This window comes from Protomyctophum bolini (genome assembly GCF_963924005.1).
Source record: "Protomyctophum bolini genome assembly, chromosome: 15".
Lineage (NCBI taxonomy): Eukaryota > Metazoa > Chordata > Actinopteri > Myctophiformes > Myctophidae > Protomyctophum > Protomyctophum bolini.
In genome coordinates this window covers 20,862,703-20,890,675 of record NC_137876.1, presented here as the reverse complement: position 1 = coordinate 20,890,675, position 27,973 = coordinate 20,862,703, and the positions used below count along the sequence as shown (strand labels likewise).

Sequence of the window (27,973 nt, the reverse complement as noted above, 5' to 3'; positions counted from 1 at the left end):
AGTGGTATGGCTCTAGCAGTGATTCTCCTGTTTAATTAAAATGACCCCCAGTTTGACATGCATATTGTCCATTTGTACACTCTCTGAGTTACAGACCTATAAAGGTCCATTTGGTTCCTAATTATCATTTAGCTGGGGACCCCTGGAACTCTCTCAAGGACCCCTGGGGGTCCCCGGACCCCGCTTTGGGAACCACTGGCGTAAGGGGACTTTGATTGCATAGTTCGGTCCGTTGTACTCCGGCCGTGCGGCGACCTGGTTGGCAACCCCACAGATAGCCAATCACACAGCGAGCGCCGCCAATCGTCCGATACATCCGGCTTGCTTGCTTTTCTCTGGGCCGTGAGTCCAGAGTATGGGATCCATATTTAATAAAGGGCTGCATGTTTACTCCAGAGTATGGGATTCAGAAGGGTCGTTCCCAGTGTTTATGGGCGTAACTTGACGTCTTTTGAATCTTGCATTAAAAAAGGGAGCTGCTGCAGCAGGCTGCATTTGCAATCAGACAGAAAAATAAATTATAATAATAATACCCGGTAATAATAATAATAATAATAATAAACATATAGAAAGATCATTTGGCTGGGAAAGCCTTTTGTACAAAAGTCATGAAGAAACCCAGAGAGCCATGGAGAGTAGATTCTGTGTTCTGAACGACACTGAAGACCTCAGATCTCTCATTTCTTCCAACACTGATGACGATCAGAGCCTCCAGTTCGAAAGGTAGGTGGTGTTGCTGCTATATAGCTTGTTAGCACGGATGCTATCCTCTGGCTGCAAGCTGCCATAGGGCTCCGTCTACCCTCTGGAGTGCTGGGGAACATTTAGTATACTTTAATATGGAAATTATTAATGTCATGTCGTACAAAGTAAATGGTTGACGATTGCCCAGATCCGACGATCGAGGCCGCCATTCGTGATCAAATAGGAAAAAGTGACTGAAAATGTTCCACACTCAACCCTGTCTGTCTGACCTGCATACACGTAATACATGTCATGCAGTGTTGATTTAAATATCCTACCTGGAATTTAAATGTCCTATAGTGTCCAGATTATCTCGCGTGGAAGACCATGCTATCTGCCACTCACCCAAGCAGAGAATACTCTATAATACCTGAAGAGATATGATTATTGTGCAGCTTGATGGCAGTAGGATACTTCTTGTAGTCTACTGCAGAAGTGCTACTTGATTGATTGATTGCTTGATTGATTGATTGATCATTTTATTAACGGTTTGTAAAATGGGTACAGTTCAACGAAAGTATATACAGGTCAATACAAAGTCTGCTATTAAAACCAGAAAAATCACCTGACTTGTTTACATCAGGGTCCTCCATTTTCAAATCAAGAAAACAATTAGACATCTAGATATACTGGTATATGCAAAAAAGGAAATCATCATCTAGTTATATACATGTATTAACAGTACAGTGTCAGTCAAATGTTATGCTAAAAGGATTAACACAAAGTTTGTCAATGTTTATGTCACGCAATGTTTGTGTTTACACTGTAAAGTATGTGGACACACACACACACTAAAAGCTGGCCATAGGAGGAGGGGCTATAGAGCATCGCAGTCCCTCCCCCTTTCAGAACGTAGAGTGGCCCAGGAAATGAATCGCAATGCATTTTGCCCATAGGCTTTTCTTAAAGTATTTATTTAAAGACGGTTACGCCGCGGACAAAGCCAACTCGGATCGTGACAAATCATGACAATGAACACAATGTTTTGGGCCGATCAAATAATTTATAAGAAGAAAAACAAAACAAATAGTGTTGTCTCCTGCCTTTATTTTCTTCTTTCTAATGATTTGATCGGCCCAAAATATTGTGTTCATTGTCATGATTTGTCACGATCCGAGTTGGCTTTGTCCGCAGCGTAACCGTCTTTAAATAAATACTTGCCTATGGGCAAAATGCATTGCGATTCATTTCCTGGGCCACTCGTCGTTCTGAAAGGGGGAAGGACGCTCTATTGCGCTCCTCAAAAATAACAATCGATTCCCCTGAGGTCCAGGACGTTGTTCGAAGAGATCCGAGCGTCGATCAACAACAATGACGAGGAGGACCGCTCCTTCTGGAGGCCCGTGCTGCCCTGGGGAGGCGTGTACGCCATCCGGGCCGGACGCAAGGCCATCTCCTGCACGCCGCTCTACGTCAAGATCAACCTCAAGAACACCTGCACCATCGACGGCTTCCTCATGATCCTCTACGTGATCCTGCGGGACAACCAGAGCTTCCCCCGGGAGGTGGGCGTGTGCCTTTATTTTATTTCATTTAATTTAATTTAATTTATAATTTTTATCCCACGATTCTGTAACCAATTTTTTCACCCAGTGTCAATGTATTGTCTAATGTAATCCTGGGCTCTACACTCCCTCCACCAACCTGGGGAGAGCGACGGACTGACCTCATGCTTCCTTCACAGTGCATTAGTAGTCCAAGCCGCTTATTTTAACCTAACAGGGAGGCGTTTCCCCGTTTTGCACGTACCGTAGCGCGTCCAGTTCCTTTCCCTCCGTCAGGGGTCCCGGCTGGCCAGGGGGAGGCAGTTTAGAGACCCGGATTACTTTTTTGTGAGGGTACCTACCTACCCTAGGGGTGGGTGCCTACTGCCTTGTTGACTTTGCCGACGAGTAATGACACAAAATGTTCGTCGGCCACCTTTTTTCCACTGACTAAAACAAAAGCTAAAACAAAAACTGGACTAAGACATTATTCAGGGACTAGTGGATGAGAAGAGATCCAGTTAGAACTAAAAGAAAAGTAATTTTATGCTTGGTTGCATGCTGAAAATTGCAGATCTACAAGCTCAGTGTCTAAAATCAGCCATTACGACGCCATCAAGGCCCGGCGAAAAACATTTCAGTCGACTAAAATCAACTGTCGATCAACTAAATCACAAACTAGACTGACGCTAAACAAAATTCAGATGACCAAAATTGTGACTAAAAACGAAATGGAATTTTTAAATGCTGTCAAAATCAACACTTAAGGTGGGCGCCTTCCTGGGCAAGCAGTTCGTGGACCACTTCCTGTACCTGATGGACTCGTACGACTATGCCACGGTGAAGATGCTGTGGATCTGGGACCGCATGGCCAAGCGCCAGTACCGCTCGGCGGTGCGCCACGCCGACGCCGCGCTGGAGATCGACCTGTTCGGCAACGAGCACGACAACTTCACCATGAACCTGGAGAACCTCATGTCCACCATGCAGGAGAGCCTGTGCACCAACTGGAGTTGTCCGGCACGCGTCCAGGAGTTCATCCAGAGGACCATCCTCATCAAGTGAGTTAAAAGCACTTCATGTAGACTTAGATAGCAGACTTATAGCATTTTTATGTAGTCTTATTATGTATGCTTATTGTAAATCGCTCTGGATTTACAATAAGCTAAATGCCTAAATTGATGCATGGCCTTCCAGGAGGCTTTGACATGCAAGGAAAGCAGGCCTCTATTCCCCCCCCCCCCCCCCCCCCTGGCCTCAATAATGGCGTGGCTTTTACAATTTAGCAGGCATTTATCAGACGCTCTTAATCCAGCACGATTTACATTAAGGATGGTAAACACGAGGTAATACATAAAAATCAGTCTAAACAGTATAATTTCTATAAATAAAATCTATAATATGTACATTGACACTATAATACAAGACACTGACACACAGAGTCACAGACTCAGACCCTCTTCTAGACGGCCCGACGCCAAAAATAAATGATTAAACATAATGTTGCAGTATATGTGCACTAGCAAAACCCCTTGCTCGTTAATTATATTGTTACTAATGGCTCGGGTAAGCTGAGGGAGGCTACCCTTTAGACATGTTAGCCCTCTCTAAAATGATCTCCAGCTGTCTGATGGTGAGTGATGCCGTGTTCCCAACAGACTCCCCCTTTCCTCTGGCCCTTGTTAGACCCGTATAAAGGCATGTTTACCAAGAGTGTTCTCTGTTTAGAGTCGGTAGAATATCTTATTAGACATACTGTAAGCTGCTTGGGCAGACTTTGTTAAAGGTGTTTAATGTTCACAGTTCACAGTACTCTCACAGAGGAGGTGAGTCTTGTGAAGACTAGTCCTGTCATCGATGGGCCTCGTACGATTCCAGTATGAATCGTATTGTCCCTATTTTGGTCAAAGATATTGTCCTTGTCCTTGGGGGACTCCGGCCAACTATGCATTTAGGTTGTAAGTGGTTCTGGCCCTTGCACACGGTAACTGCCAAGGTGTAGACTAGAGAGTTATGCTCCTTGAAATTAGAACCACTGACTGGATAGTAATTTTTTTGTCTATACATTTTTATCCCACGATTTTGTAACCCAGTTTTCTTTTCACCCAGTGCCAATTATCTAATGTAATACTGGGCGCTACACTTCCTCTGCCAACCTGGGGGGGGGGGGGGGGGGGGGGGCAGCGGACTGACCTCATGCCTCCTTCTATGCATGAGGAGTCCTGACTGGATAGTAATTGACAGACTTGAAGTCCACATGCCAGTTCTGACATTGTGGTGAAACCGGTTCCAAACGTGATGTAGCCTCGAGTCGGTACCCAGGCTTTTATTTTCGTCCGCGTGCGGCTCAAAAAAGAAAAGCCTGGGGAAAACCATTGGAAAATCTTCAACTTGCATCTCGCTAACCAATGGCGACGTCGGTGTTCTCCGCTGTTTTCTCCAGGGGAGGGTGAACTGCAGTGCAGAGGCGGCGTTGCTCGAAATAATGGTGACGTCAGCTTTCTCCGGTGGAGGAAGGGCGGGGGCGGCAATCGGTGAACCAATATTCTCCAGCGCTTGCTCCATGTGCGTCCACCCCGCTAGACCAGAAAGCACACTGGCTGGGCCAGGCTAGGCCAGGCTAAATGTGATGGAACGGACAACCGATTCCAGTTCCTCAATGCTGGATCCCGGTTCCTGCAGTTCCTTCTGGTGGTTCCGGATCCCTCAGTCCCCAAGTAACCCCTAGTTTTGATGTGGTCTCTCTTTTTCTTCTACTTCCAGCCCTCCTCATGAACTGCCTCACCGAGATCCCATCCAGTCGGCAGTCGACGAGTTCTTCTGCCCCAAGATCTTGCTCTGCAAAGAACTAGGGTGAGGAGGAAGGCATGTGAATCATTCCAAAACGGCATTACATCACTCCTTCCTTCTTCTGTGTCCTCTTGGGAGTTGTGTTGACAGAATGTACTGGCGGTCTCCTCCCATCACAGGTGCGACGGCCTGAGGGAGTTCTCACAGAGGGTGTTCTGCCACGGGCCCCCACCCTTTGTCATCCTCAACATGCAGCAGTGGAAGTCGGAGGAGCTGTCGTACGTTCCATACCATCTGGCTCTTTCCCAGCACAGGTTGGATACTTACTTTTCACCTATAGAAACACTGTTTTTCCATTGACCACAGGGGAAGTGAAGCTGGCCTGTTATTAAGCTATACTTGCTCATTCACTTGCCAGATCTTGTACTGTACATCTGCTATTTTCTTCTGCTGTAACTGCATTTCCCTGCGAGGTGCTTTTCACTGGTCTGGAAAGCAGTGTTAATTTTGAGGACTAAGAATAAAGTCGACTAAGACTAGACGAGGCTAAAGCTCAAACCACACCAATGGGTCGCCATACAAGTACAACTCCTTGCAAGAAACCGGTTGCGATGAGTTGCATGGCGACCCATCGGTGTGGTTGATCGACATGTAACAGAGGACATATCACACCGCTGGGACGGACGCTAAAACCGCCTCGTCCCGCCTCGACCCTTTGGTGTGGTTTGGGCTTAAGACTTAAAACAATTTCAGAAGGCTGAAAAATAGGACTAATAAAGACTAAAGACTAAATCAAAATATTCTGAAAAGATTAACGCATTCTGAACGGGAACCCATTTTGGTGTTTGCATCATGTTATGCTTTAGCTATTGAAAAATAGCAGATCTACAAGCTCATAGCGCGCCACCGAGTGGCGCGCTACGAGCTTGTAGGTCTGCTATTTTTTTTTTAATCGACGACGGACATTTTTTTAATCTGATCTCAGGTCAGAATGGCTTAATCAGACGTGTGTGTCCAGTGGAAACCTCGTGTGAATCTGATCTCGGGTCAGAATGGGCTAACTGAGGTCTCTCTCTCTGTCCACAGGTACTCGCTGGAGGGCGCCACGCTCTTCAACAAGGACGAGCATCACTACTCCGCTGCCTTTCAAATCGACGGCTACTGGATGCACTACGACGGTCTGAGGAGTGACAATCTGATCCTGTTGCACAAGCCTCCCGAGTTGCTGCTGCTCTCATCCCTGGTGTATACCCGTGCCTCGGACAAGTGATCTCATCTGTAGCACCTTTTTTTTTCTTCTTTTTTTTTTAAATCCAAAGCGCTTTACAATGTTACACGACTCGCCCGTTCACACACCCGATAGCCGAGGCGACCATGCACCGTGCAGGCGGCAAGTTTGCTCATGGGCAGCTGGGTTTAGGGATTCAGTGTCTGGTTCACAAGAACACAAAGCCAGGAGGAGCGCTGGGGGTCGAACCGTGAACCTTCCGGTTTCCTCGACAACCGCTCTACCTCCTGAGTCACTGGCGCTCCCATGACGACGTCAACTGCATAAGGGTACACAGACTACAGACACTTGGTTCAACCCTTTTTTGTCACTTGGGAAAAATGTGTCAATGTTGAGCGACAGGGTCATGCGACAAAGTATAAATGAACCATAAAGTGGTCGCACAGTAGTATAAAAACCAATCAAACGTGTGGTTATTTTGTGTCATATTCCTTAACTGATGCCATTACATGGTGTGTAATTTTTTTTTTATCATACATTTTAGTCCTAGAATTTGGTTTTGACATCGGCTTAATTTCCTGTCAATAATTACTTTTATTATGTGTGTGCGCTCTGTTTTACTTGCAGCAAGCTCACTGTGCAAAGATGTAGCTTCAGATTGTTTTGGGCATGCTTGGAATCCAAGAATATAATGGACTATATTAGTTCTGGGCTGATATGCATAAGCGATACCTCTGAATAATGCACAGCATAGCCAAATGCAGCAGAGACTACCTGAGTTTGCATTGTGTTGTAACTTCTGCATACCGTTATGTGGATATTGGGATGACAAGAGTATTTGAAACTAGCATTGTTGGCTAGTTATAGTATTTGTGTGGCCCTGTCAATATTATTCTTGAACAAACGTATTCGTATCAGCCCTCGCCTCCAATGAAACTGGTGCTCTTCCTATTTTCCAATGTGGTTTGAGAGGACGGGCGAACTAAGCAGTGCTTGGCTTATTTTCTCACTGATGCCATCTTAATTTTTTTTTTTTTCCTTTTTACTTTTATTTTCATGCTGTCAGAGCGAGTGGAGGCACACTTTTCAGACAGTGGAGTGAATGTCTTATTAAATTCTTAAATTGTATAAATAACCTTTCAAACTGTGTGAAATTATGATTCATTTCTGACAGCAGAACCTCAGCACAGACAATATATTATGTATGCTTTCTGAAGTAGGAAGTTAGCCATTTCATTTAGAATGTGATTTAGTTTTCCGTCAAACACATTGCAGACTTAACGCAAACCCCATATTAGGGTCCCCTCTTCCTGGCATGTCATAGTAGGTGAAGTTTTGGTGAAAATAGATCTACAAGCTGACGTGACTTGTAGATCAATTTGAGCCGGTGGAAAGATTTGGTTGTCTAGGGGGATAACAAGGAGGGGGGCCCCTGTCAACTATACTGTATGATTAGTATAACCCATCGTTTTTTTCATTTTGTCATTTTTTTCAAATCATCAAAAATGATGAAAAACGGCGCGCTATAGTATGCCGTACGATATGGGCTATAGCCCATGGTCCAAAATGATGAGAAACGAGGATAACTTTTTTTTTCAAAATAAAAAAAAACATGGGCTATAACCCATCGTTTTTGTCAAATTGCGGAATTGCGGAAATTGCGGAAATGGAAATTGCGGATTTTTTCCCCCATTTTTTTCAAATCCTCAAAAATGATGAAAAACGGCGCGCTATAGTATGCCGTACGATATGGGCTATAGCCCATGGTCCAAAATGATGAGAAACGAGGATAACTTTTTTTTTTTCAAAATTTCAAAAATGATGAAAAACGGCGCGCTATAGTATGCCGTACGATATGGGCTATAGCCCATGGTCCAAAATGATGAGAAACGAGGATAACTTTTTTTTTCAAAATTTAAAAAAACATGGGCTATAAGTAGTTAAAACACAAAAGTGCCTTATTTGAAAAATATTGTACATTTTCAAATTTGTAAATCATCTTTTATATGCAGCCACTGTTAATCTTATTTTGATGCAATATAAATGTTGTTTTTTTTAATACCATTGTTTTGAATTGGTATCCTACATTGTGTGTAGACTACTAGACGGGCATGACAAGTGACAAAATGACTAAATGGTTACCTTTTAAGGCAGGCATTTATTTAACTGGGTACAACTGCACCACACAAACTGACTAAAATGTATGTAAAATGTCATCAATCAAAACAAGATGTGAGAAGGGGGGGGGGACTGCTTCTACATCTAAAGTAGGGTTAAGCCCAATGTATTGTCCATCGCAGTGGTGGAAAGTAATTTCAAGTACATTTACTAAAGTACAGTTGAGGTATTTATAAGTTTATTTAGTATGAATAAGTATTTCAAATTTCCCATTTGAAAACTTTAGTTACTACTAGTTACTTTTGGCCCTATACATTTCGACCATTTGAAAATAGCTGATAAGAAAATAGTACTTTTAAGTACATTTTGATGGCAATACTTTTTCACTTTTACTAAAGTACATTTTGAATTCCGGACTTTTACTTGTAGGAGTATTTCTACTGAGTATTGATACCTTTACTTGAGTAAAATATTTGAGTACTTTTTTTCCACCACTGCTCCGTCGCACCGCGGTGTTGCATGGCGAAAATAGCCGACCAATTCTAGATCTATTGTTATGTTATTTTACGTGCGACACCGCCGTGCGACAATTCGTATGAATCAGGCTTTATCTTTTACTTCCAGTAATAATCCACAGGATATAAAATTCAAGATTAGATTATCACTTATCACGTCAGACACACAATATGGGACATGTAAAAAGAAGCAGAGTGGTCATTTGGCTAACATTGACATCAGTTTCAAAAGGACTTCGTTCCGACATTAGACAGTTGAGTGGCAGTCTCGTTCCAGACCTGTTGTTCCATCAACCTCCACCATTCTTTAGTTAAACAAGCACTTTGGTGACAGTGGTGGGAAAACACAACATTGGTTAAGCCATAATAAAAAATAAAAAAAAACGCCCTTGGTTAGGCCATAATAAAAAAAACAACCTTGGTTAGGCCATAACATAAATATAAATAAACTAAAACAATACATTGGTTAGGCCTGCATGAATAAAAAAAAAGAACCAAACAAATGACATTGGTTAGGCCATAATAATAATAATACAAAATAATAAGTATGAACTTCACACATTTATACATCCCTTCTTTTTGCAGATTCACGTTTGCAGATTTCATCAGGTTCTCTCATGAAAAAGTTGCCAATAATTAAGTATAAATCAACACAATGGGTAGGACTCTAAAAATGAATGACATAGCACATGATACATGCATGTAACACAGATGCTAGATAAACAATGGAAGCACACACACAACCATGCCTGCATGGTTTGTGCGCTACAAAGCATAGTCATTTATACTCGCTAGTACGACGGTGTCGCTTGCTGAGAAATAATCTAGAAGCTGTTAGCGTGTCGCAATAAATTAGGCTCGATCTCTCTCTGAAAGTTAACATTCAACATCAACAAATAAAGACATCTCAACAGATATAGAGACAAGAAAAAAAATTACTATAAATATGAAACAATCATTACAAATTCACACAAAAGATTAGCATAAATATATTGCGTGGCAATGCAAATGTAGCCTACTTGGTGGAAAAGTCTTGGCGATTGTACATAAATCTTAATTTTCAAAAAAAACAAACAGATTTGCCAAGCAAATCTCAAAGTGATCCGTGATGAGTGATAAGGAGGGTTAAGCCACCTGTATTCTGTAACCATTTCATTGTAACAAATGAATCAAACATTATGTAGGATTACATTATGTATTGTAATACAATATAATCAGTTCGTGTGCAGTGGTTGGAGGGGGATTCTCCCTATACTCACACACTACTTTCAACAGACCTGGGGTCCGTTGAAAAGCACTACCGCCTAAAGCGCATAGGCCAACATCTCCCGGCCTAATGTCAAGGGGGGGGGATATAGCCTCTTGCATGACTCGAGCGGCAGCCTCAATGTGGAGGAGACCTGGTATATTTAGGGAATGAATGTCACGGATTGTAGCTTCAGGAAGAGTGCAAGAAAAGTGGAAGAACACATGTCGTCTAAAGGTATGAGGATTGGATGCAGCGATGGCCTTACGCTCCATCTTGTATTTAGGTCAATTAAGGCCACAATGAATAATGGGGGGGAAACTACTTACTGGTGAACTAATTGGTTTGAATATGCCTTAACCAAATTAACCCTGGCGTCCCTATATTGGCCATGTCATTGCGGGCAAAGATCGTCCAACAAAAAAAAACACACAATAGCCAATCTACAAACACACGCATCGCACTGCGATCATGTAGAGACGGTCCAACGGCAATTCTTCCCCATGCACCACCGTCGTCCGACAAAAGTATAAAATAGGGCTTAACCCATTCTGACCTGAGATCAGATTCATACGAGGTTTCCACTAGGACACACACTGGTCTGATGAACCCATTCTGACCTGAGATCAGATTCTAAAAAATGTCAGTCGTTCTTCGATTTTTCAAAAATAGCAGACCTACAAGCTCGTAGCGCGCCACTCGGTGGCGCGCTATGAGCTTGTAGATCTGCTATTTTTCAATAGCTAAAGCATAACATGATGCTAACACCAAAAGGGGTTCCCGTTCAGAATGGGTTAAGTGGTTTTTTGAAAGAAAGGAAAAAAGCATGACGTACAAATCAACTGGCATGCTCAACACAACACTGTACAATGACAGCACAAGATGCCAAGGAGGATGACACGAGGCCGTGCGACGTCTCCCCAGACGAGCGTCGCCCAGATATGACTCCATTACAGTAACAACATGAGATGCCTTGGCTTTTCAAAGAGACAAAAAAAAAAAAAAACACACAAAAATATATAAACCCATAGAGAAAAATAAAGTCTTATTGCATCATCTAAATGCCGTTAGCCTAAATTAAACCTATGTACAAATTACAATATGTATCAAATAGTTTGGTAAGTGCAATGCAAGAGCTCTGTTAAAAGTTTCCACGTTATTATGTGCAAACGGTGTGTACAATGCAACCCTAGACTAACAAAAAACGGAGATTAAAATGGACACCAAATGCCAGCCTTCATACTCCATATCTCTACGCTCCCATCTATTGCTTCAAGCAGTCCAGCCAAAATCGAAGGTATACCGACACCACCATCCGGCCTGGAATTTAATTGTACAACCCCTGGGCGGAGAGCGTTTAAGCTCCAAATTCGTCAGGTAGCCATGGCCATGACCATGAGTGCCAGTTCAGTTTACTCTCCCAGTACCAGTGCACTGGTGACGGTTACAACTTGGTCCGAGTTGGCAACAGCAGCCCATGGTGCTTTATCGTACATCTATAACGTGATTGCTGTACATTAGGTTGGTGTCATTTGTCGCATCGGACGTGGGAGATTTGACTATATATAAAGCAGGTGATATTTTGGCACATGTCTGATGGGGCTCCTCTCTGATGCCCGATTTATACTTGGTTGCATGTCGTTTAAAAGATAAAAGACAATCTACAAGCGCAACCCGCTGTGAGATATTTTTGGTGCGCGAGAGCGGCGCGCAACTTAGTATAACTCACCCTTGAGATGGCTTGGGCGGAGCAAGCAGTGCAGGTGTTAGGGGTTGCTCACAGGCACAATGCCTTATCCGTAGCCGACTGGGAGAAAATGCTGCCATTGCTGGCAATGGATATTTGGGGACCATGACAAAGCACCTTTCCACGCTGCACCGGGGACAAATATTTGTCAGGGGAGCCACTGCTTGTGGCATTGTCTATAGGAAAAGGGTTGAGTTATTTCATTGAAGTCAATATATCCACAAAACATAGTGCTACCCGTTTTGTGGTTGTTCTATAGCTACAGAATTCTCTTTAAGAGAGACTGCTTTAATTTATTGCGTGTGGGGTGTGCGTGCGTGCGTGCAAGATTGTGTAGTGGGGCTTTTAGATTACGGGTATTTTCAATAAACACCAACATCTACAGTAAGACAAGTGACTTAGCAGAAGCTGCACACAAGGTTGACCGCCTTCGTCGAGGCAGCAGACACACAAACTCAATCCTGAATCCTATAATATTAGCACCAGTTAGAAATGGAGTGTGTGACACCTTAGCGAAGGAAGGGGTTAGCTAGAGAAGAGTGTGTGTGTGTGTGTGTGTGTGTGTGTGTGTGTGTGTGTGTGTGTGTGTGTGGGGGGGGGGGGGGGGGGGATTTGAATGGTTCCCAGGATGAAGCAGACACAATTTGGCTGGGTTCATCATTTACCTCTCTGCACGCACGCGCACACACACACACACACACACACACACACACACAGTGCAGAAGAACATTTACAGGCATTGCACTAGAGGATATATTCATATCTATATATTTCATTTAGACTATTTACAAGAGAGAAAAAAGGCAGCCCTTTTTAAGTAAATATAAAGATTCCATTTTTTCTCTCTTTTTTTTGTGAAGCACTGGTGTGGATGCTGCCATCTCTAACTCAAGTATGCAAATTAACCACCACGCTTCGGGCGCGCACACACACACACACACACACACACACACACACACACACACACACACACACACACACACGCACACATATCCTCCAGCATACAGACGGACTAACATCCACACTGACTTGGCCATCAGACACACATCGTCATACAAACACCAGCAAATGGCACATTTCTACAAAACTGGGAACACGTTCTGCTTGTTAACAAAAAGGAAACAAAAAATTAACAGAGTGGAGTGATGCACGGAATTAATGGTATGAACGAAACACAACAAAAAGGGGTGTAACAAAACAAAATGCGGACGACAACCAGGAGGACAAAACAAACAAAGTGACAGGATTTCTCCCACAATCCTCTCTGGTAAAATGGCTCAGAGTCCTCACTGTGGTCCAACATGCAACAGCAGCAGTGTCAGTCATCATCTCTTGTCATCTCAGAGACAACACACATCCCCATCTTCCACTCTCTCTCTCTCTCTCTCTCTCGTCTTTTCTGCCTTTTCTCCAGCCATCGCTGTGGCTGCCCGCCCTCCTTCATCCATCCATCGTCCGTCCGTCCATCCGTCCGGGATTCACGTCGATGTGGAGTCCCCCCCCCCCTCCGCCTCGTGGAGGATGAACGCGAAGGAAGAGGATATAACAAGGGAAAAAGAAAAGAAAAACAAAGAAAAGAGAAAGCCTCCTCTTGGTCTTGGTCTTCTCTTCCAGCCTATAGTCCCTAAGCCGGCCGGGCCCGGGCCGGGCCATGATGGGTTCAACGGTCCACGGGGGTTCAAAGGGCCATGGGTCAAAGGGCGGTCAGGCCAAAGTTACAGCGGCAGTACATCATGCCGCTGGAGTCCAGCCACGTGTCCGTGATGGGGTCGTAGCGCTGGACAGTGTTCAGGTAGGACGAGCCCGAGTGCCCGCCCACCACGTAGAGGTAGTTGTCCACGATGGCGGAGCCCACACCTGGGGAGAGAGAGAGAGAGAGAGAGAGAGAGAGACGCATCCATGACGACATCATTGATTGACTGATTGAGTAACTAACCAAAGTTCATATGATTGTAGACAGTGGAGTAAAAAGTACAATATTGTCCTACCCCTTGTAGAAGTAAAAGTATTTGAAAATTGTAAATACTGAAGTAAAAAAAACAACAACAAGACAAGTACATGTACTTAGTTACTTTAGTGGGTAGGAAACCGTTTGACAGATTACGACCACATTCAACCTGGCTGGCATCTCTATTTTGGGTATGTCATTATGGATGAATTATTATAAGCCCAGGCCTAAACTGGTATGCTTAATTTATATCTGCAGGCTTAAAATACATCACAATGGCCCCTTATCCACCAAAAGAACTTTGGTTCTAGAAAAGGTTTCCGTTCTAGATTCTCTCACAGTATCTAGAACGTAACTCGCAGAACTTGCCCAAATGCGATGACCTCGTCATATCTGTGACGCTATATGGACGCGTTTAGAGGGTTTTCCCTTTGCGAAACTAATGCTTGCAATGGATTCAGAATCATGAAAACCCCTAGCCTGGATCCAGCCCAAAGACCCCGCCCACTCTCTGAGTGGACTGCATCTCTTGGTCTGGTGTTGCGCTGTGAACCTATCATTTCTTTGGTACAAAAATGTATTATCCAATGACAATCGGTGGTGGGGGTGGGTCTAACGAACAACCAATCAGCGCAGAGGCCCGTTTTCAGCGTCATCACACAGCGCAACACACATGAGGAAGGAGGGAAAAAACAACAACAATGGCTATTGGTTGAGGGAAATTCTAATCCTCTCCCCCTTGAAATCGCTCAGACAGGAGACAATGTCGGACTCAAGCTTCAAGAAAGCTACAGTCTGATAATCAGGCTAGAAAACCCCCTAGTTTGACCCGTCACATGCTACTGAAAGCATAATGACACTTTGAAAAAGTTGCCTTATATAGGTTGTTAATGGTACCCCAACATTCAGCAGCTGTCACAAAGTTTCCCAAGGGAGTTGGCTTGGAACACATTGGGAGGTGATAGTAGACACCTTTACGATTTGTGAAGAAAGCTAGCGGTAAGCATTGTTTTCCGTTTTGCAGATTTGCCACACATGTCGCTAACTAGATAGCTTTAGAGTAGCCTGTTTGATTCATGTCCGATGATAAGCAGGTGGTCTCGTCTCAAGTCTCAACTCACCGGTGCGTGGTTCATTCATGGGCCGACAGGCCGTCCACTGGTTCTGGTGCGGGTCGAACCTCTCGATGCTGGACAGGTGGGACACGCCGTTGTGCCCGCCCACCACGAATATGAAGCCAAGCATGACCCCGACCCCGAAGTTGATCCTCTTGTCCGCCATGGGGGCTACCATTTCCCAGGCGTCCTTGCTGGGGTCGTACCGCTCCACGCTGGGACGCAGAACACAGCGGACAGTCGTCGACACAGTGTCAGTTTACTTAGTTACTTTTAGACCATTCAATCAGATTCTACAAATGTCTTCTAAACTGTTTTCTGATAATTCATGTTTCCATGTCAGTGGTTCTCAAACTATTTCCCAAAATTATGACCCCCCCAGAAGCAAAGATAGGAGTTAAAAATGTTTGCTGTGAAAGAATATATATTCAATTAATCCTGGTGAACGTGACGTAGGGAACAGGATGAACAGCTAGATTGTGTGTAATTAACCTGTGGTCTTTTTTTAATCGGTTTAAGTGTGGCTAGCGAGACTGTGGGATTATAGCCTTCTTTACAAGTCAAAAACTAATCTGGGGTAATTCTGGAATGGAGACTAAGAGTAAGACGAGGAAGGATCAGATTCTTTGTAAAGGCAACATTTCCGTCTGACAATTTGTGTGACAGATACGTTGAGTGTAATGGCACCTTATTCTGCTGAGAAAGTAGCTGCCACAGACGGAATCGCAAGAAAAGAAGCAAGACCAAGTGTGCAGTCCCACTCTACTACTGTTAGCTGTTATGGTTTTTAAATATTCATTTGTTTTTTAGTTTTACGCAGAGAGAGAGAGAGAGAGAGTGTCAAGACTCAAAGCGACGACATTAAGAAACCCTCAACAACACTGCTGGAAGTGGAAACCTTGTGGCAATTTGGGAATTGCCTCACGGTATCGAATGGTATATAATCTGCTGGGGAAAGAAGACAAAATAAAGCCTCCCCCCCCCTAAAGATTGAATGTTTATCCAAACACATTCTCCTGAAGGGTTTGGGGGAGTCAAGGAGACTAAACAACAACAGAGACCTACATGGCCCTCTAGTGAGATCTCTACACAGCAGCACATACAGTAGGAGTACGTTCAGCAGCCACCCCTCTCTGACGGTGTGTTAATGCTTAGTCCATTGAGACCTTGAGTGCAACTGCTGTCTCCATAGCTTTTAACCACTTGAACCATTCTTTTATACTTTAGCTGTTGAAAAATAGCAGATATACAAACTCATAGCGTGGCACTCGGTGCCACGCTACAAGCTTGTAGGTCTGTTAAAATCGTGAAAACGTGCCTTTGTTCTTTCACAGCAAATGTCAGAACTCGTATCTTTGCGTCTGGGGGTCCCTCGAACAGAATATTTTGAGATGAGGGCGTGCGGGCCAAATTACTGTCATTCTGGGGGTCCTTGACATGAAAATCTTTGAGAAACACTGACATAGGAGACATTTTAGAGATTCACATTTAAAAGACGTTTTGTTGAATCTGGTCCTCAGGTCTTTAGTGCTTAATTCATATTCCGTCGTACAACGACAACGCACAGTGAGCTTGTAGACGATCGGGTTATTTTCGGCACGCAATAAATCAAGCTCTAGGTTTCCAGTCCACTCGGTGACAGGACACCCTTTTATCCGCAACACTGAACTAAGCTATAAAAAGGGAACTACAACGATACGACAGTGATGCAAGCATGCACATTGATGAAAAATAGCGTTCTGTGAACATGGCTGACGTGAACGCAACCCTCTCTGAATGTTAACCTGACAAATTGAAGAAGGTTGCTTCACAAACTACTTCCATCTTGGCTCACTGTAGCCCAAATGCTGAAGAAGGTGGGCCCTTTTATTTTCAAGCTAAACACGCCAAATCTGTAGCGGCGAACTATGAATAACCTAGTTATTGATGTGATCTGTTACAAAGAAAGGATGGACTTGCTTTGATCATACATGACTGGATGGTTAGTATACTATAACCAGTAAGACGCGCAAGTCCCCAAAGCAGCTATACGTCCAAATATGGAGTGGGTTGCATAAATCACAAACAAATCACTCAGCTCCATATATGGGCACAAAGGGGGGACACATGGACACACGCACAGACATGATCTGCTAGGTCTCATAGTAAGTGCTCACTGCGTTCGCAACAAATCATAAAACATAATATCTGCATGGTGTTCAGATACTAAATATAGTGGGTGATGAATGTAAATGTGACATTGCCATTAAAACTTTGGTGGTAAATAAATAAGGTCATCAACAGTCACTCAATTTATATACGATATATTTCTTTGGCAGGCAGAGACCGGTGAGACTGCGGCAGAAAATAAACCTAACATCTGATCTGAACACATCTTAAATTGTTAAAGAACATATCCATCATAGCTGTACTTCTCCTAACGATTGGAGATGTACAGCTGAGCGAGTTCAGATCACAAGAATCCTTCAGATGAAGACATTTGTGGGACTTACAATATTGCATTTAGTATACGATTATTGTTGGGAGGAACGTTAACATCCGCTTCCGAACAAATGTAAGATTTATTTATCTCCCCGGATCTAGGAGTTTCCTCAAATTCCTCCTGACCGCAAAACATTTCCAGCGACGGATGAATCTAAAATAGACCTTTACTGATGCCACAAGGGAAATTCAGTTGTTAAACCAGCCCAAATGTGCCTAGCACTAAAATGACTTGATATTTCTCATCCATAATTAGGGATGTCCCAATCACGTTTTTTTAGCTCCCGATCAGATTTCCGATCATTTGATTTGTAGCATCTGCCGATAACGATTTTTCCCGATCAGATATATATTTGTATAGAACACTTATGCCATAATATCCAAAATCACAGACAATATCCAGTCTAATAATATCATGATATATCATGGATATTGATACTATGGATGTTTCCGATCGGGGTTTCTTTGCTCCCGATCCGATTCCGATCATTTCAAAATGGCATGATCAGCTCCAATTTCCAATCACGTGATCGGATCGGGACAACCCTATCCATAATATAAGGCAACCCGTTAGGTTTAAACTAACAGGGGGGGGGGGCATTTCCACAACCACCACCAGCCTATACTAACCATTCACACTAGCCAGTGGTGTACCTGTTCATGTGTGCAGGGCCGTACCCTCCGATGGCGTACACCATGCCGTCCAGCACCGCCGTGGCGAAGCAGCTGCGCGACTTGGTCATGGGCGCCACGGGCTGCCACTCCTTCATCTTGGGGACGTACTTCTCCACCGACTGGAGGTAGTACTGGCCGTCGTAGCCGCCCAGGGCGTACAGCTCCCCGGCCAGCACCACCACGCCGAGGGTGCTGCGGCACTCCGCCATGCGCTCCACCGAGGACCAGGCGTTGCTCTCGGGGTCCCAGCTCTCTACCGTGCTCTCGTGCCGCCGGTAGCTGATGCCCTGTCTCATGTGCGTGGCGATGCCCCCCACCACGTACACCCTCTGGTCCAGCACCGCCACGCCGAACTCGTACCGCGGCACGCTGAGCGGCGCGAGGCCGATCCACGAGTCCGTCTGAGGGAAATACATTTCCATGCTGCGAGACAAAACGGAAAACAAATGCCCCGATAAGTTAATCATCATCTCTTCCTCATGCTCTCACTGGATGATATGGAGGATTAGTATAGTAATTAGGATAGTAATTATCTGAATTTATTACATGGATTGGTTGAACACTGGATTGGTAGACCGCCGTCTAATCAAAGCCTCAGAGCACCTGGCTGCACTGCTTGGATTTTATACTGTACCCAACATGACAGCCATGACTGTGCCGCAGCTGGGCCGAAAGAAGGCCTTTCAAATTATTACCGTAAGCGAGGAAATTCCTGGTTTTGTTGTTACTTTACAATTTATTAATAAAGTAGCCGTGTAATAAGTGGGATAATGTATGCCGCGGCGGTAGTCGTTATAATGCCCATCATGATGATTATCTCATTTGCCGCCGAGATCGTCTTTTGACGCCTTTACCTACTTGGGCTTTTGACATCGAGATCGTCTTCGGACGTCATTTTTAATATAAATTGATCACGGCTACCAACTCTGTTCTGTACGCGCTCGTAGCGCTCCGGTTTCCGGTGCGGTGAAGTAAACTGGAAAGAAAACGGAAGTGAAATGTCCGCCGGCTTATGCCGCCTATGGGAACGGACATTTTAGAATCCCATTATCTCGGATAATCTTCGTCCAGGCTGCTGTTTTGGAATCGAAAACAAGCTCGATTCGTGGCTCGACGTTACCTTTCTAGAGTGGCGAACAGACCGGCCTTGCCTCCGACTGCGAGCAGCATCTTGGGGGCACAGCGGGGCCGCGTGGACAGCACCGTCTGGTAGGAGAGCCGGTGCTCAGGCATAAAGTGGTATTTGAGCGCCTCGTTGAGCAGGTGCTTGCACGCGTGGTCGTCGCGTATAAGGTGGTTGGCTTCGTAAAGGCGAGTGAGGAACTTGACGCTGAGGAGGGGCAGCCGCACGCAGTGCAGCAGCTGGGCCAGGTGCTGCTGTCGCTCCGTCACGTCGTACTTGATCCACGACTCCAGCGCGTAGAACACCGTCTCCTCCGTGACCACCTTGAGACAGTCATTGGACACGATTTCGTCCAGCTCCGCCCGCGTGAGCTCAAAGAACTCCTCCGTCTGGCACACCTCCTCAAAGTTCTGACAGATGAACTTGGTGGCAGCCAGACACAGGTCGTGGCAGCCGTAGGTCTCGGCGAAGCGAGAGATGCCGATGCAGTTCCCGGCGTCCAGCTGGCTCTCCAGGAAGGAGCAGCACTCCTTGAGCACCAGCTTGACTTGCAGCAGGTTGGCGGCCGGCAGCAGCGACTCCACGGTTTCTTGGGAGATGAAGACCGTGCCGGTGTAGGCGTACTCCACGATGGCCTACGGAAAGAAAGGTTAAGAGGTAAAGCGTTTTGAAAAGGACTCGACAGAAAACTATTCACAAGTCAGATAGATTAGCCGTTTTTTGAGGGAGAAACACACTGTAGTGTTATACCGGTATACTCAGTGAGTATAGGGAGCCCACCACACCAACCACTGCAGATGTGATAGTTGAATTTAATTAATATACCCGTATTGTGCCGAATATAAGACAACTCTAGATTTGATTATTGTGGAAAATGAACATCGAATGTCAAATAGTCAAATAGTCCCCGATTATAATACGACCCCGTTCTTTAGGATATTTCCATTGGAAAGAAATGTCTTATATTCAGACCAATATATGTGACATTGTGTTAATATAGCAAGTTTAACCACTTACCTTAACTTATCCTCGATTTGAAAATATCAGATCTACAAGCCTGGAGATATTTTCAAATTATTTTGAACAAATTGTGACAAATTTGGAATCGTTTTTGAACACTTTTAACAACACACATCTTTTACGGGGATGCCTGCTGGCACAAGGACATTTTCGGATGGGGCCAAATACAGATTAATGTGGGGGTCCTCCTTGTCATTGAGAACAATTGCCATACTGTAGCTTTAAACAACTACACGATATCGGGCCACGCTCATATTTTCTGGTCTTGTCCTAAAATTCAGAATATACTGGCAGGATATCCACTCCACCTTGGAGACCATTCTGTGTTTTAAGATACCCATGACTGTTTCTTTTCTACTGTTGGGAAATATCCCTGAAGAGTTTCTAATACATGATAAATATTTAATCAAGATCCTCTTAGCAACAAGTAAAAAGCGATCACACGACGCTGGTGCCAACAGGACCCACCAACGAAAGATCAATGGGCGGACATTATTGAGGAACTGTATGCTATGGAAAAACTAACATTCATACTACAAGAGGATAAATTCTATAAAAAGTGGGAGAAGTGGAATCTCTTCTCTCAGCCTAGCGATATTGCAATAGGATTTCATTTAAAGGAGAATTCCATACTAAAAGGCTTTCTTACCTTTCTTTGTAGTTGTTACGTCCCCATCAAAGAGGTCCAGGTGTTATTTTGTGCAAAAGCTCCTTATTGGCTATTTCCCCTACCATAAGCCCTAAATGAATTGCATTGAATTGAATGGGATGTATGGGGTGTTGTGCTAATTCGCTTATTTCCATCGAAATAAGTAGTAAAGTGTGCCGCTTGGGTTATTATTTACATTATGAAGAGAGGATATATACAAAGAAATTATAATTTTGAGCGATGGAAATAAGCAAATTAGCACAACACCCCATACATCCCATTCAATTCAATGCAATTCATTTAGGGCTTATGGTAGGGGAAATAGCCAATAAGGAGCTTTTGCACAAAATAACACCTGGACCTCTTTGATGGGAACTACAAAGAAAGGTAAGAAAGCCTTTTAGTATGGAATTCTCCTTTAATGTATTTTGTAATATGAAAAATGCAGCCTCGTTTCTTTTGCTTTTAGTCTTTGTCTTTTTTCTTTTTCTTTCCATATAGTCTTGTTTGTTGTTTTTCTTGTCTGTTTTTCCTTCAATAAAAATGAAGTGGAAAAAACAACAACTATACATAATACAAAAGAAAAAATTACTTTGAAAACAAAAAACCCTGGAAATACCTGTAGAGCCGCCTCGTCTACGCACTGGAACTCCACCTCCGAGGTCTCCTTCTCCGACAGGTTGCCCGTGAACATCGCCTTTGAAGTAGGGAAGGGACGATGATCGTTATCGTTCATCGTGATAAATAAATAAAAACACTCACAATAATCGTATCGTGGAGATTTCAATTTGACGTGAAATTGTCCTCCGTGGCGTCAAATACACTAGGATGAATTAGCTTTTGTTGAGCTGCAAATTCAGTACTACTTGTCTTAAACCATCTATACTTGAGAAAACGGACCTGTAAATGATTTCCACCAAAAAATAACACGTCGCAATGCATTGTGAGCTTGTAGATCGGCTATTTTGGACGAACATTCTCCCCATAAATAAACAAACAAAAAAGTGGTAGTTTTACGCACATTTTCGATTATCACGATAATATCGCGATAAGTCTTATTTGGACCATAATAATAATGGCGATAAGGGATTTTCACATGGTCCCCGGCCGCTAACATCGTCCCGACCTACCTTGAAGTAGGGGCTGATGCTGGCCAGCACCACCTTGTGAGCGTGGATCTTGGAGTCGCCCACGCGCAGAACGATGTCACACAGCTCATGGTCCTGTCGTAGGAGCTGCAGGCCCTGCAGCAGCTGCTCAGAGTGAGGCCGGGTCAGACTGGCAAGCATATAGGACTGCGCCTGCTGGTCCATCTGAGAAGAACAACAACAACGACAAGCATAATAGACCAATTATTTGTTTACGTCGAACATCGAGACCGGTCGCCCCGGGTCGACCGTTTCGTCCAAAGCTGCCGTTTTCGGGGAGCGCTGGTTTCAGTTCATTCGACCTCCTCGTGTGTGTGTTGGCCAGTGAGGTGCACTCTAGGGAGAGATTTATACTTCATTGCGCAAACAGTATTGCGCACAGAGAACAGCCGATAATGCAAGCTCACATCACGTCGCGGATGCGACTGTTGCGAGCTTAAGAGGTCTGCTAGTCTCGGCCCATTCTCTGCGCGAGACACCTTCGCGGGAGCATAAATTAGGCTTGATGGGCTGCAGCTGCGAGTGCACGAACAGGCTCTGCTGCCGTGATCATAGAGCGCTCCCTGCGTTCGTATGACAGTGACAGGAGGTTTGGTTTTGAGGACGACTGTTTTGAATTTCTATTATCGCGCGCACACACACACACCATTGCATCTTATGAGAGGCAGGGTTCATGTGCTGCTGGCCTGCACGCGCATACGGGTGCTTATCAGTGTGACGCCTTCTACATCCTGACAGTTTTTTTAAAAAGCTATGTTTCCATGTCAGTCGTTCTTGGATATTTCAAAAAATAGCAGACCTACAAGCTCGTAGCGTGCCACTCGGTGGGGCGCTATGAGCTTGTAGATCTGCTATTTTTCCAATAGCTAAAGCATAACATAATGCTAACACCAAAAGGGGTTCCTGCCCAAAATGGGCTAAGGCGTCTATAGGACTGAGCCTGCTGGTCCATCTGAGAAACAACACCACGAGAGGAGGAATCCACAGATGGAATATAAATAAAGCAAAAATAAAATATCACGACTGGAAGTCTATTGATTAATAATAATAAGCACCTTTCATGACATGAAATGCAGCTCAAAGTGCTTTACAGAGCAATGGAGGAAAAAAATGAAAAGAAAAGCAAGGCATAAACATTAAAAAACAAGAGCAGTAATGCAATACAGTGGACATGAATAACAAAAATAAATAAAAGATCAATTAAAAGCAAGGGTGTAGAAGTGGGTCTTGAGCTGTGCTTTAAAAATGTCTACAGAGGCTGCCTGTCGAAGGTACAGTGGGAGTTTGTTCCATGCCGTCGGCCCGTAGAAGCAAAAAGCTGCTTCCCCGTATTTTTTTGTTGCCATTTTTTTAGGCAAAGCGAGCAGGCCAGCAGTGGAAGACCTTAGGGATTGGGCAAATAATCGGTCATACCCTGAAGAAGGCAGTAGGCCTATATATATATATATATATATATATATATATATATATATATATATGTTTCGAAAAGTTGGTTTCTTCTCCCAACAATAAACGTTTTGCATTGGCAGCTACGAGTGTGCGGCTATACATATTTTAATTACAATTTATCGGTCTGACAACTGACAACTTTAATCCATGAGATCATCAGTACTGTACCACAACATGGATTCAAAACAATACACACATAATTTGTATATATAATCTGTGTATGTTTAATATATATATTATTGCAACCATAGGTCACAGATTACTATGAAAACATGCAAAACCCGTCTGTCCGTCCGTCCGTCAGGTCACGCCTCCATATATCTATGGTTGTCAGTCCACGCCTCATGACGTCACGCCTCGTGGTCCATATATGGGCATTTCCAGAAGATGCCCTAATACAATCCCTGTTATGCCCATATATGGAGATCCCTGACGTCATCAATATTAAGCCCATATATGGTCAATATATGGCCATATTGTGGCAGTCTCAGACTATCATCACATTTAGCAGACACTCTTAATCCAGAGTGATTTACAGTAAGGAAAAACAACACATGGTATTACATCAAATACATAGAGCACCGAAGTCGGACGTCACTTTCAGTAGAGGGCTCCAGTACACAGGTTCATGTATTTTTTTAGTTGCATTGAAATTAGGTCGCTTCATATAAGAACAGTTTGAAAAATAAACCGATCATCCCGGTCTTTCTGTCAGGGGGGTGGCTGTGCGTCGTTAATGATGTCCATTAATATTTGATACAGCCAGTTTCTGGAGAACATGGAATTAATTTGGCAAAAGTCTTGAAACTACATTATGAAAGCAATGTCGCTGCTAATATATGTCACGCCCAGCTGTCAACACATTGCGTTCCTGAGATTCCTCGTTGACGTAAGCTCAGCTGGCGGTGACTCGACTCGTACTAACCACGAAACATTAAATATATATATATATATTTTTTTAAATAACATGTCAGTTTATGTTGTGCGACGGGCAGCTGCAGCCACCCTGCCTAACCGGAAATGTAGTCTCTGGGTTGTTTGACTCGTTTCTAGCGCTTATTTTGTTACTCTTTGGTTATATTTGTACATTTCCACCTTCAGTCGATGCTTCATATCCATATGAGTGAAAAGGCCGGGATGATCGGTTTATTTTTCAAACACAGTTCTTATATGAAGAGCTCTAAAATCCCCCTATGGGGAATTCAAAGCAAATCAAAAGTACACGAACCTGTGGACTGGCGCCCGACAGTGACGTCAGGAGGTGCTCTATAGAAATAGTCATCAATAATCCTAAGCAAGCTAAGAACCTAATATCTGTAGACTATCTAATATCTGTACAGTCATGCTGAGTATGGCCTCAAAAGTCTAATATCTCCCCTGGTCCAGAGGGATATCCCTTTGAGTGGTTAAGATGTTGGACTTTCACGTGGGAGGCCCGAGTTCGAATCCCGGGCGTTACATATACATTATAGGGCGCTATGCTATGTCTACATGAAAATGCTATATTATAGATCTAATAAAATGCTAAATCATGAATCTAAATTACATAAGCTGTGCTATGGGCCAAGATGGAGTCTCAAGAGGTGAGTTTTCAGACTACGTGGAAGATTGGGAGCGAGTCTGCAGATCCGATTGCAAATGGAAGTGCATTGCATAGTTTTGGAGCCAGAAGAGAGAAGAGTTTGGGTCGTGTGGAGCGTTGTCCTGGCTTTTTTACTGAATGTTCTTCCAGCCTCCCTACGTTGGCTCTCGGCCTGAGGGTGTCCGTCCATAGATCCAAAGTCCCGTTAGTCCGAACATTCATTAAGGTTGGCGAACATTCATTAAGGTTGGCGAACATTCATTGAGGTTGGCGAACATGCATTAAGGTTGGCGAACATGCATTAAGGTTGGCGAACATGCATTAAGGTTGGCGAACATGCATTAAGGTTGGCGAACATGCATTAAGGTTGGCGAACATGCATTAAGGTTGGCGAACATGCATTAAGGTTGGCGAACATGCATTAAGGTTGGCGAACATGCATTGAGGTTGGCGAACATGCATTGAGGTTGGCGAACATGCATTGAGGTTGGCGAACATGCATTAAGGTTGGTGAACATGCATTAACGTTGGCGAACATGCATTAACGTTGGCGAACATGCATTGAGGTTGGCGAACATGCATTAAGGTTGGCGAACATGCATTAAGGTTGGCGAACATGCATTAAGGTTGGCGAACATGCATTAAGGTTGGCGAACATGCATTAAGGTTGGCGAACATGCATTAAGGTTGACGAACATGCATTAAGGTTGGCGAACATGCATTAAGGTTGACGAACATGCATTAAGGTTGGCGAACATGCATTAAGGTTGGCGAACATGCATTAAGGTTGGCGAACATGCATTAAGGTTGGCGAACATGCATTAAGGTTGGCGAACATGCATTAAGGTTGGCGAACATGCATTAAGGTTGGCGAACATGCATTAAGGTTGGCGAACATGCATTAAGGTTGGCGAACATGCATTAAGGTTGGCGAACATGCATTAAGGTTGGCGAACATGCACTGCCGGTTGACGAACATGCATTAAGGTTGACGAACATGCGCTGCTCCCGTGTTTGCAGTTATGTTTAGGGTTAGGGTTAGAGATAGGCGTTAGTAATTTCTGAAGAATGAGAGGTTGGCACAATGGGAGGTCGGAACAATGCCACGGAACCGATCTGAGTGCGCAAGGTGGTTTGTAGCCTACTTGATCATGCCACAGTGGCTGAGTGACACACAAATGCATCAAAAGTAACTGATATACAGTATATTGGCGGGGCTACAAGCTCAAAACGTGGCACAAAGGAGGCACATTTTGGGCTTTGGGCTTGTAGATCTGCTACTTTTTAATTTTAATCCAGAAAGGTGGGCTAACAGCCTTGGCCACAATGACGATTTCACCTGAGACGATTGTCATTAAACTAAATTTCATATTAATGTAGGCTACTACAACATTATTTAAAAATGTCCATAATAGAGAAAGTTCAGGGAGGGTAAATTGTCATTTTAGTTCATAATAATAGTTTGCACTTATTGTAAATCAATCAACAATTCAGAACTCACAAACTGATGACCATATAGGCAGCCCTTTAATGTTGTACCTGGCCAGAGCTGAATTAACTTACTAATATTGCCTGTCACTGTCATAAACGTTGACTTAAAACACCAGCCTACATGTAGGCTACTTTGACACCCATTCTTCTAAAGACAACCTGTGGCTCCTCCTGAAAAAGGTGTATATAAATACAAAATATATTTATTTTGTATCTCCATACGTTTTGAATTCTGACAAAATAATCAGAATGACATGACAGACACACAACTGGCCTAGGATGCTGTAGAGTCTGAAGAAGCCTGCAGGTTCAATACTTAGTACGACTGTACGACGGTATAGCGCGTCCAAAAAAAGAACAGATCTACAACTTGCCATCGACAACAACAATAGCTAGCTTCATCTTTATGCTTTGGTATTACAAAAGCGACACCGTCGCGAGATGGAGAGTAAATTAATGAGCTTTTTGAGGCCTTGTTGGATTGAATTAAGATAAAAGAGAACGTGATTCATTCCCAAGGCTATATGGGTTTGAAAAAATAAAATAAAATGCATACCATTAACAGGCAGCTTTTTGGTGATGCTAAATAATATGATAACGTACGTTATACTCGGGGATCAGTTGTGCCTTTTCGAGAAAGCAAATAAATAACAAAAACATGTTCGACGGGGAGGGATATAGCTTAAAGCCTGGCGCACAATACAAGACGGCTTGTTTTGGGGTTTTTTTTACAGTAACGAATTATGTTATTATTCGATTAGACTCTCCAGTAACTAGACGGAGGCCTTTACTTGGTGTCTATACATTGCGTTGTGAGTGCTGGGGCTGCAGTCAGTCAGGCAGTGCAAGGTTTTAGCTGCTAAAAATAAACAGTGCTGCCTGGGGTCTGCTTCTCTGGGCTGCTAAACACCGCAACATTGTATCCATCATACATACAATCACATTAAAAAAACACGGCGCCTGTGCTGAAACAACGGACACAGTTGTGTCTGTAGCTGCGTATTGTTGGCTGGATATATAATAAACTTAATAAATAATACACCACACCATCAATCAGATAATAATATGCCATGATCTGCAGCCAGGGGGTGGGGAGGGGGGTAAGAAATAACACGAACGAACCTGTGAATTATTGCGCTGTGTCTGTGATGTTGCCGCTGACTGTCAAGATGGAGTTGCAGTGGCTTGGCATTAGAGGAGCTTTCAGCAGCAGAGATGTGAGGATCTGTGTCCGTCAACCATGCACAGGAGGGAAACCACACCACTTCCCTGCTGCTTTCACAATAAAAGCTATGAGGGAGGCTCAGGGGAAATTACCACTCATTTTCAGCATTTTTATTTTACTATGTCTAGTAATACTATTAATATACCTTAGAGTTGTGTGGTAAATAATAAAAAGTCCCCCCCCCCCCTTTTTTTG

General features: G+C 43.8%; 2 protein-coding genes across 4 annotated transcripts; one reads left to right on the top strand and one right to left on the bottom strand.

Moving 5' to 3' along the window:
* The first annotated feature begins 474 nt into the window (after nt 1-474).
* On the top strand, nt 475-7,393 carry dorip1 (dopamine receptor interacting protein 1). 3 transcript variants are annotated; one of them, XM_080784004.1, is made up of 6 exons: nt 475-723; nt 2,018-2,249; nt 2,997-3,289; nt 4,992-5,081; nt 5,198-5,332; nt 6,105-7,393. In XM_080784004.1, exons 1-6 carry the CDS (start codon nt 629-631, stop codon nt 6,286-6,288), a joined length of 1,029 nt encoding a protein of 342 aa, XP_080640130.1. In that variant the 5' UTR covers nt 475-628; the 3' UTR covers nt 6,289-7,393. The 3 variants fall into 3 exon arrangements, with proteins under 3 accessions (XP_080640130.1, XP_080640129.1, XP_080640131.1); XM_080784003.1 differs by having other exon boundaries at nt 2,012-2,249; XM_080784005.1 differs by lacking the exon at nt 4,992-5,081 and having other exon boundaries at nt 2,012-2,249.
* Nucleotides 7,394-12,500: 5,107 nt separating this feature from the next.
* klhl28 (kelch like family member 28) lies at nt 12,501-27,753 on the bottom strand. The gene is made up of 7 exons (XM_080784913.1): nt 27,676-27,753; nt 22,014-22,196; nt 21,503-21,580; nt 19,212-19,849; nt 18,071-18,514; nt 14,942-15,150; nt 12,501-13,729 (listed from the first exon to the last, which is right to left on the bottom strand). Exons 2-7 carry the CDS (start codon nt 22,194-22,196, stop codon nt 13,566-13,568), a joined length of 1,716 nt encoding a protein of 571 aa, XP_080641039.1. The 5' UTR covers nt 27,676-27,753; the 3' UTR covers nt 12,501-13,565.
* Between the last annotated feature and the right edge of the window lie 220 nt (nt 27,754-27,973).

What these genes read in the sequence shown, in the direction of transcription:
- klhl28 (XM_080784913.1), bottom strand. Translation starts at nt 22,196, where the DNA reads ATGGACCAGCAGGCGCAGTCCTATATGCTTGCCAGTCTGACCCGGCCT. An exon ending in GCATCAGCCCCTACTTCAAG is followed by an intron (nt 21,581 to 22,013) that starts GTAGGTCGGGAC and finishes CCTACTTCAAAG; the next exon opens with GCGATGTTCACGGGCAACCT. An exon ending in CTGTTCGCCACTCTAGAAAG is followed by an intron (nt 18,515 to 19,211) that starts GTAACGTCGAGC and finishes TTTGTCTCGCAG; the next exon opens with CATGGAAATGTATTTCCCTC.
- dorip1 (XM_080784003.1), top strand. Translation starts at nt 629, where the DNA reads ATGGAGAGTAGATTCTGTGTTCTGAACGACACTGAAGACCTCAGATCT. An exon ending in ACCAGAGCTTCCCCCGGGAG is followed by an intron (nt 2,250 to 2,996) that starts GTGGGCGTGTGC and finishes TCAACACTTAAG; the next exon opens with GTGGGCGCCTTCCTGGGCAA. An exon ending in CTGGCTCTTTCCCAGCACAG is followed by an intron (nt 5,333 to 6,104) that starts GTTGGATACTTA and finishes CTCTGTCCACAG; the next exon opens with GTACTCGCTGGAGGGCGCCA.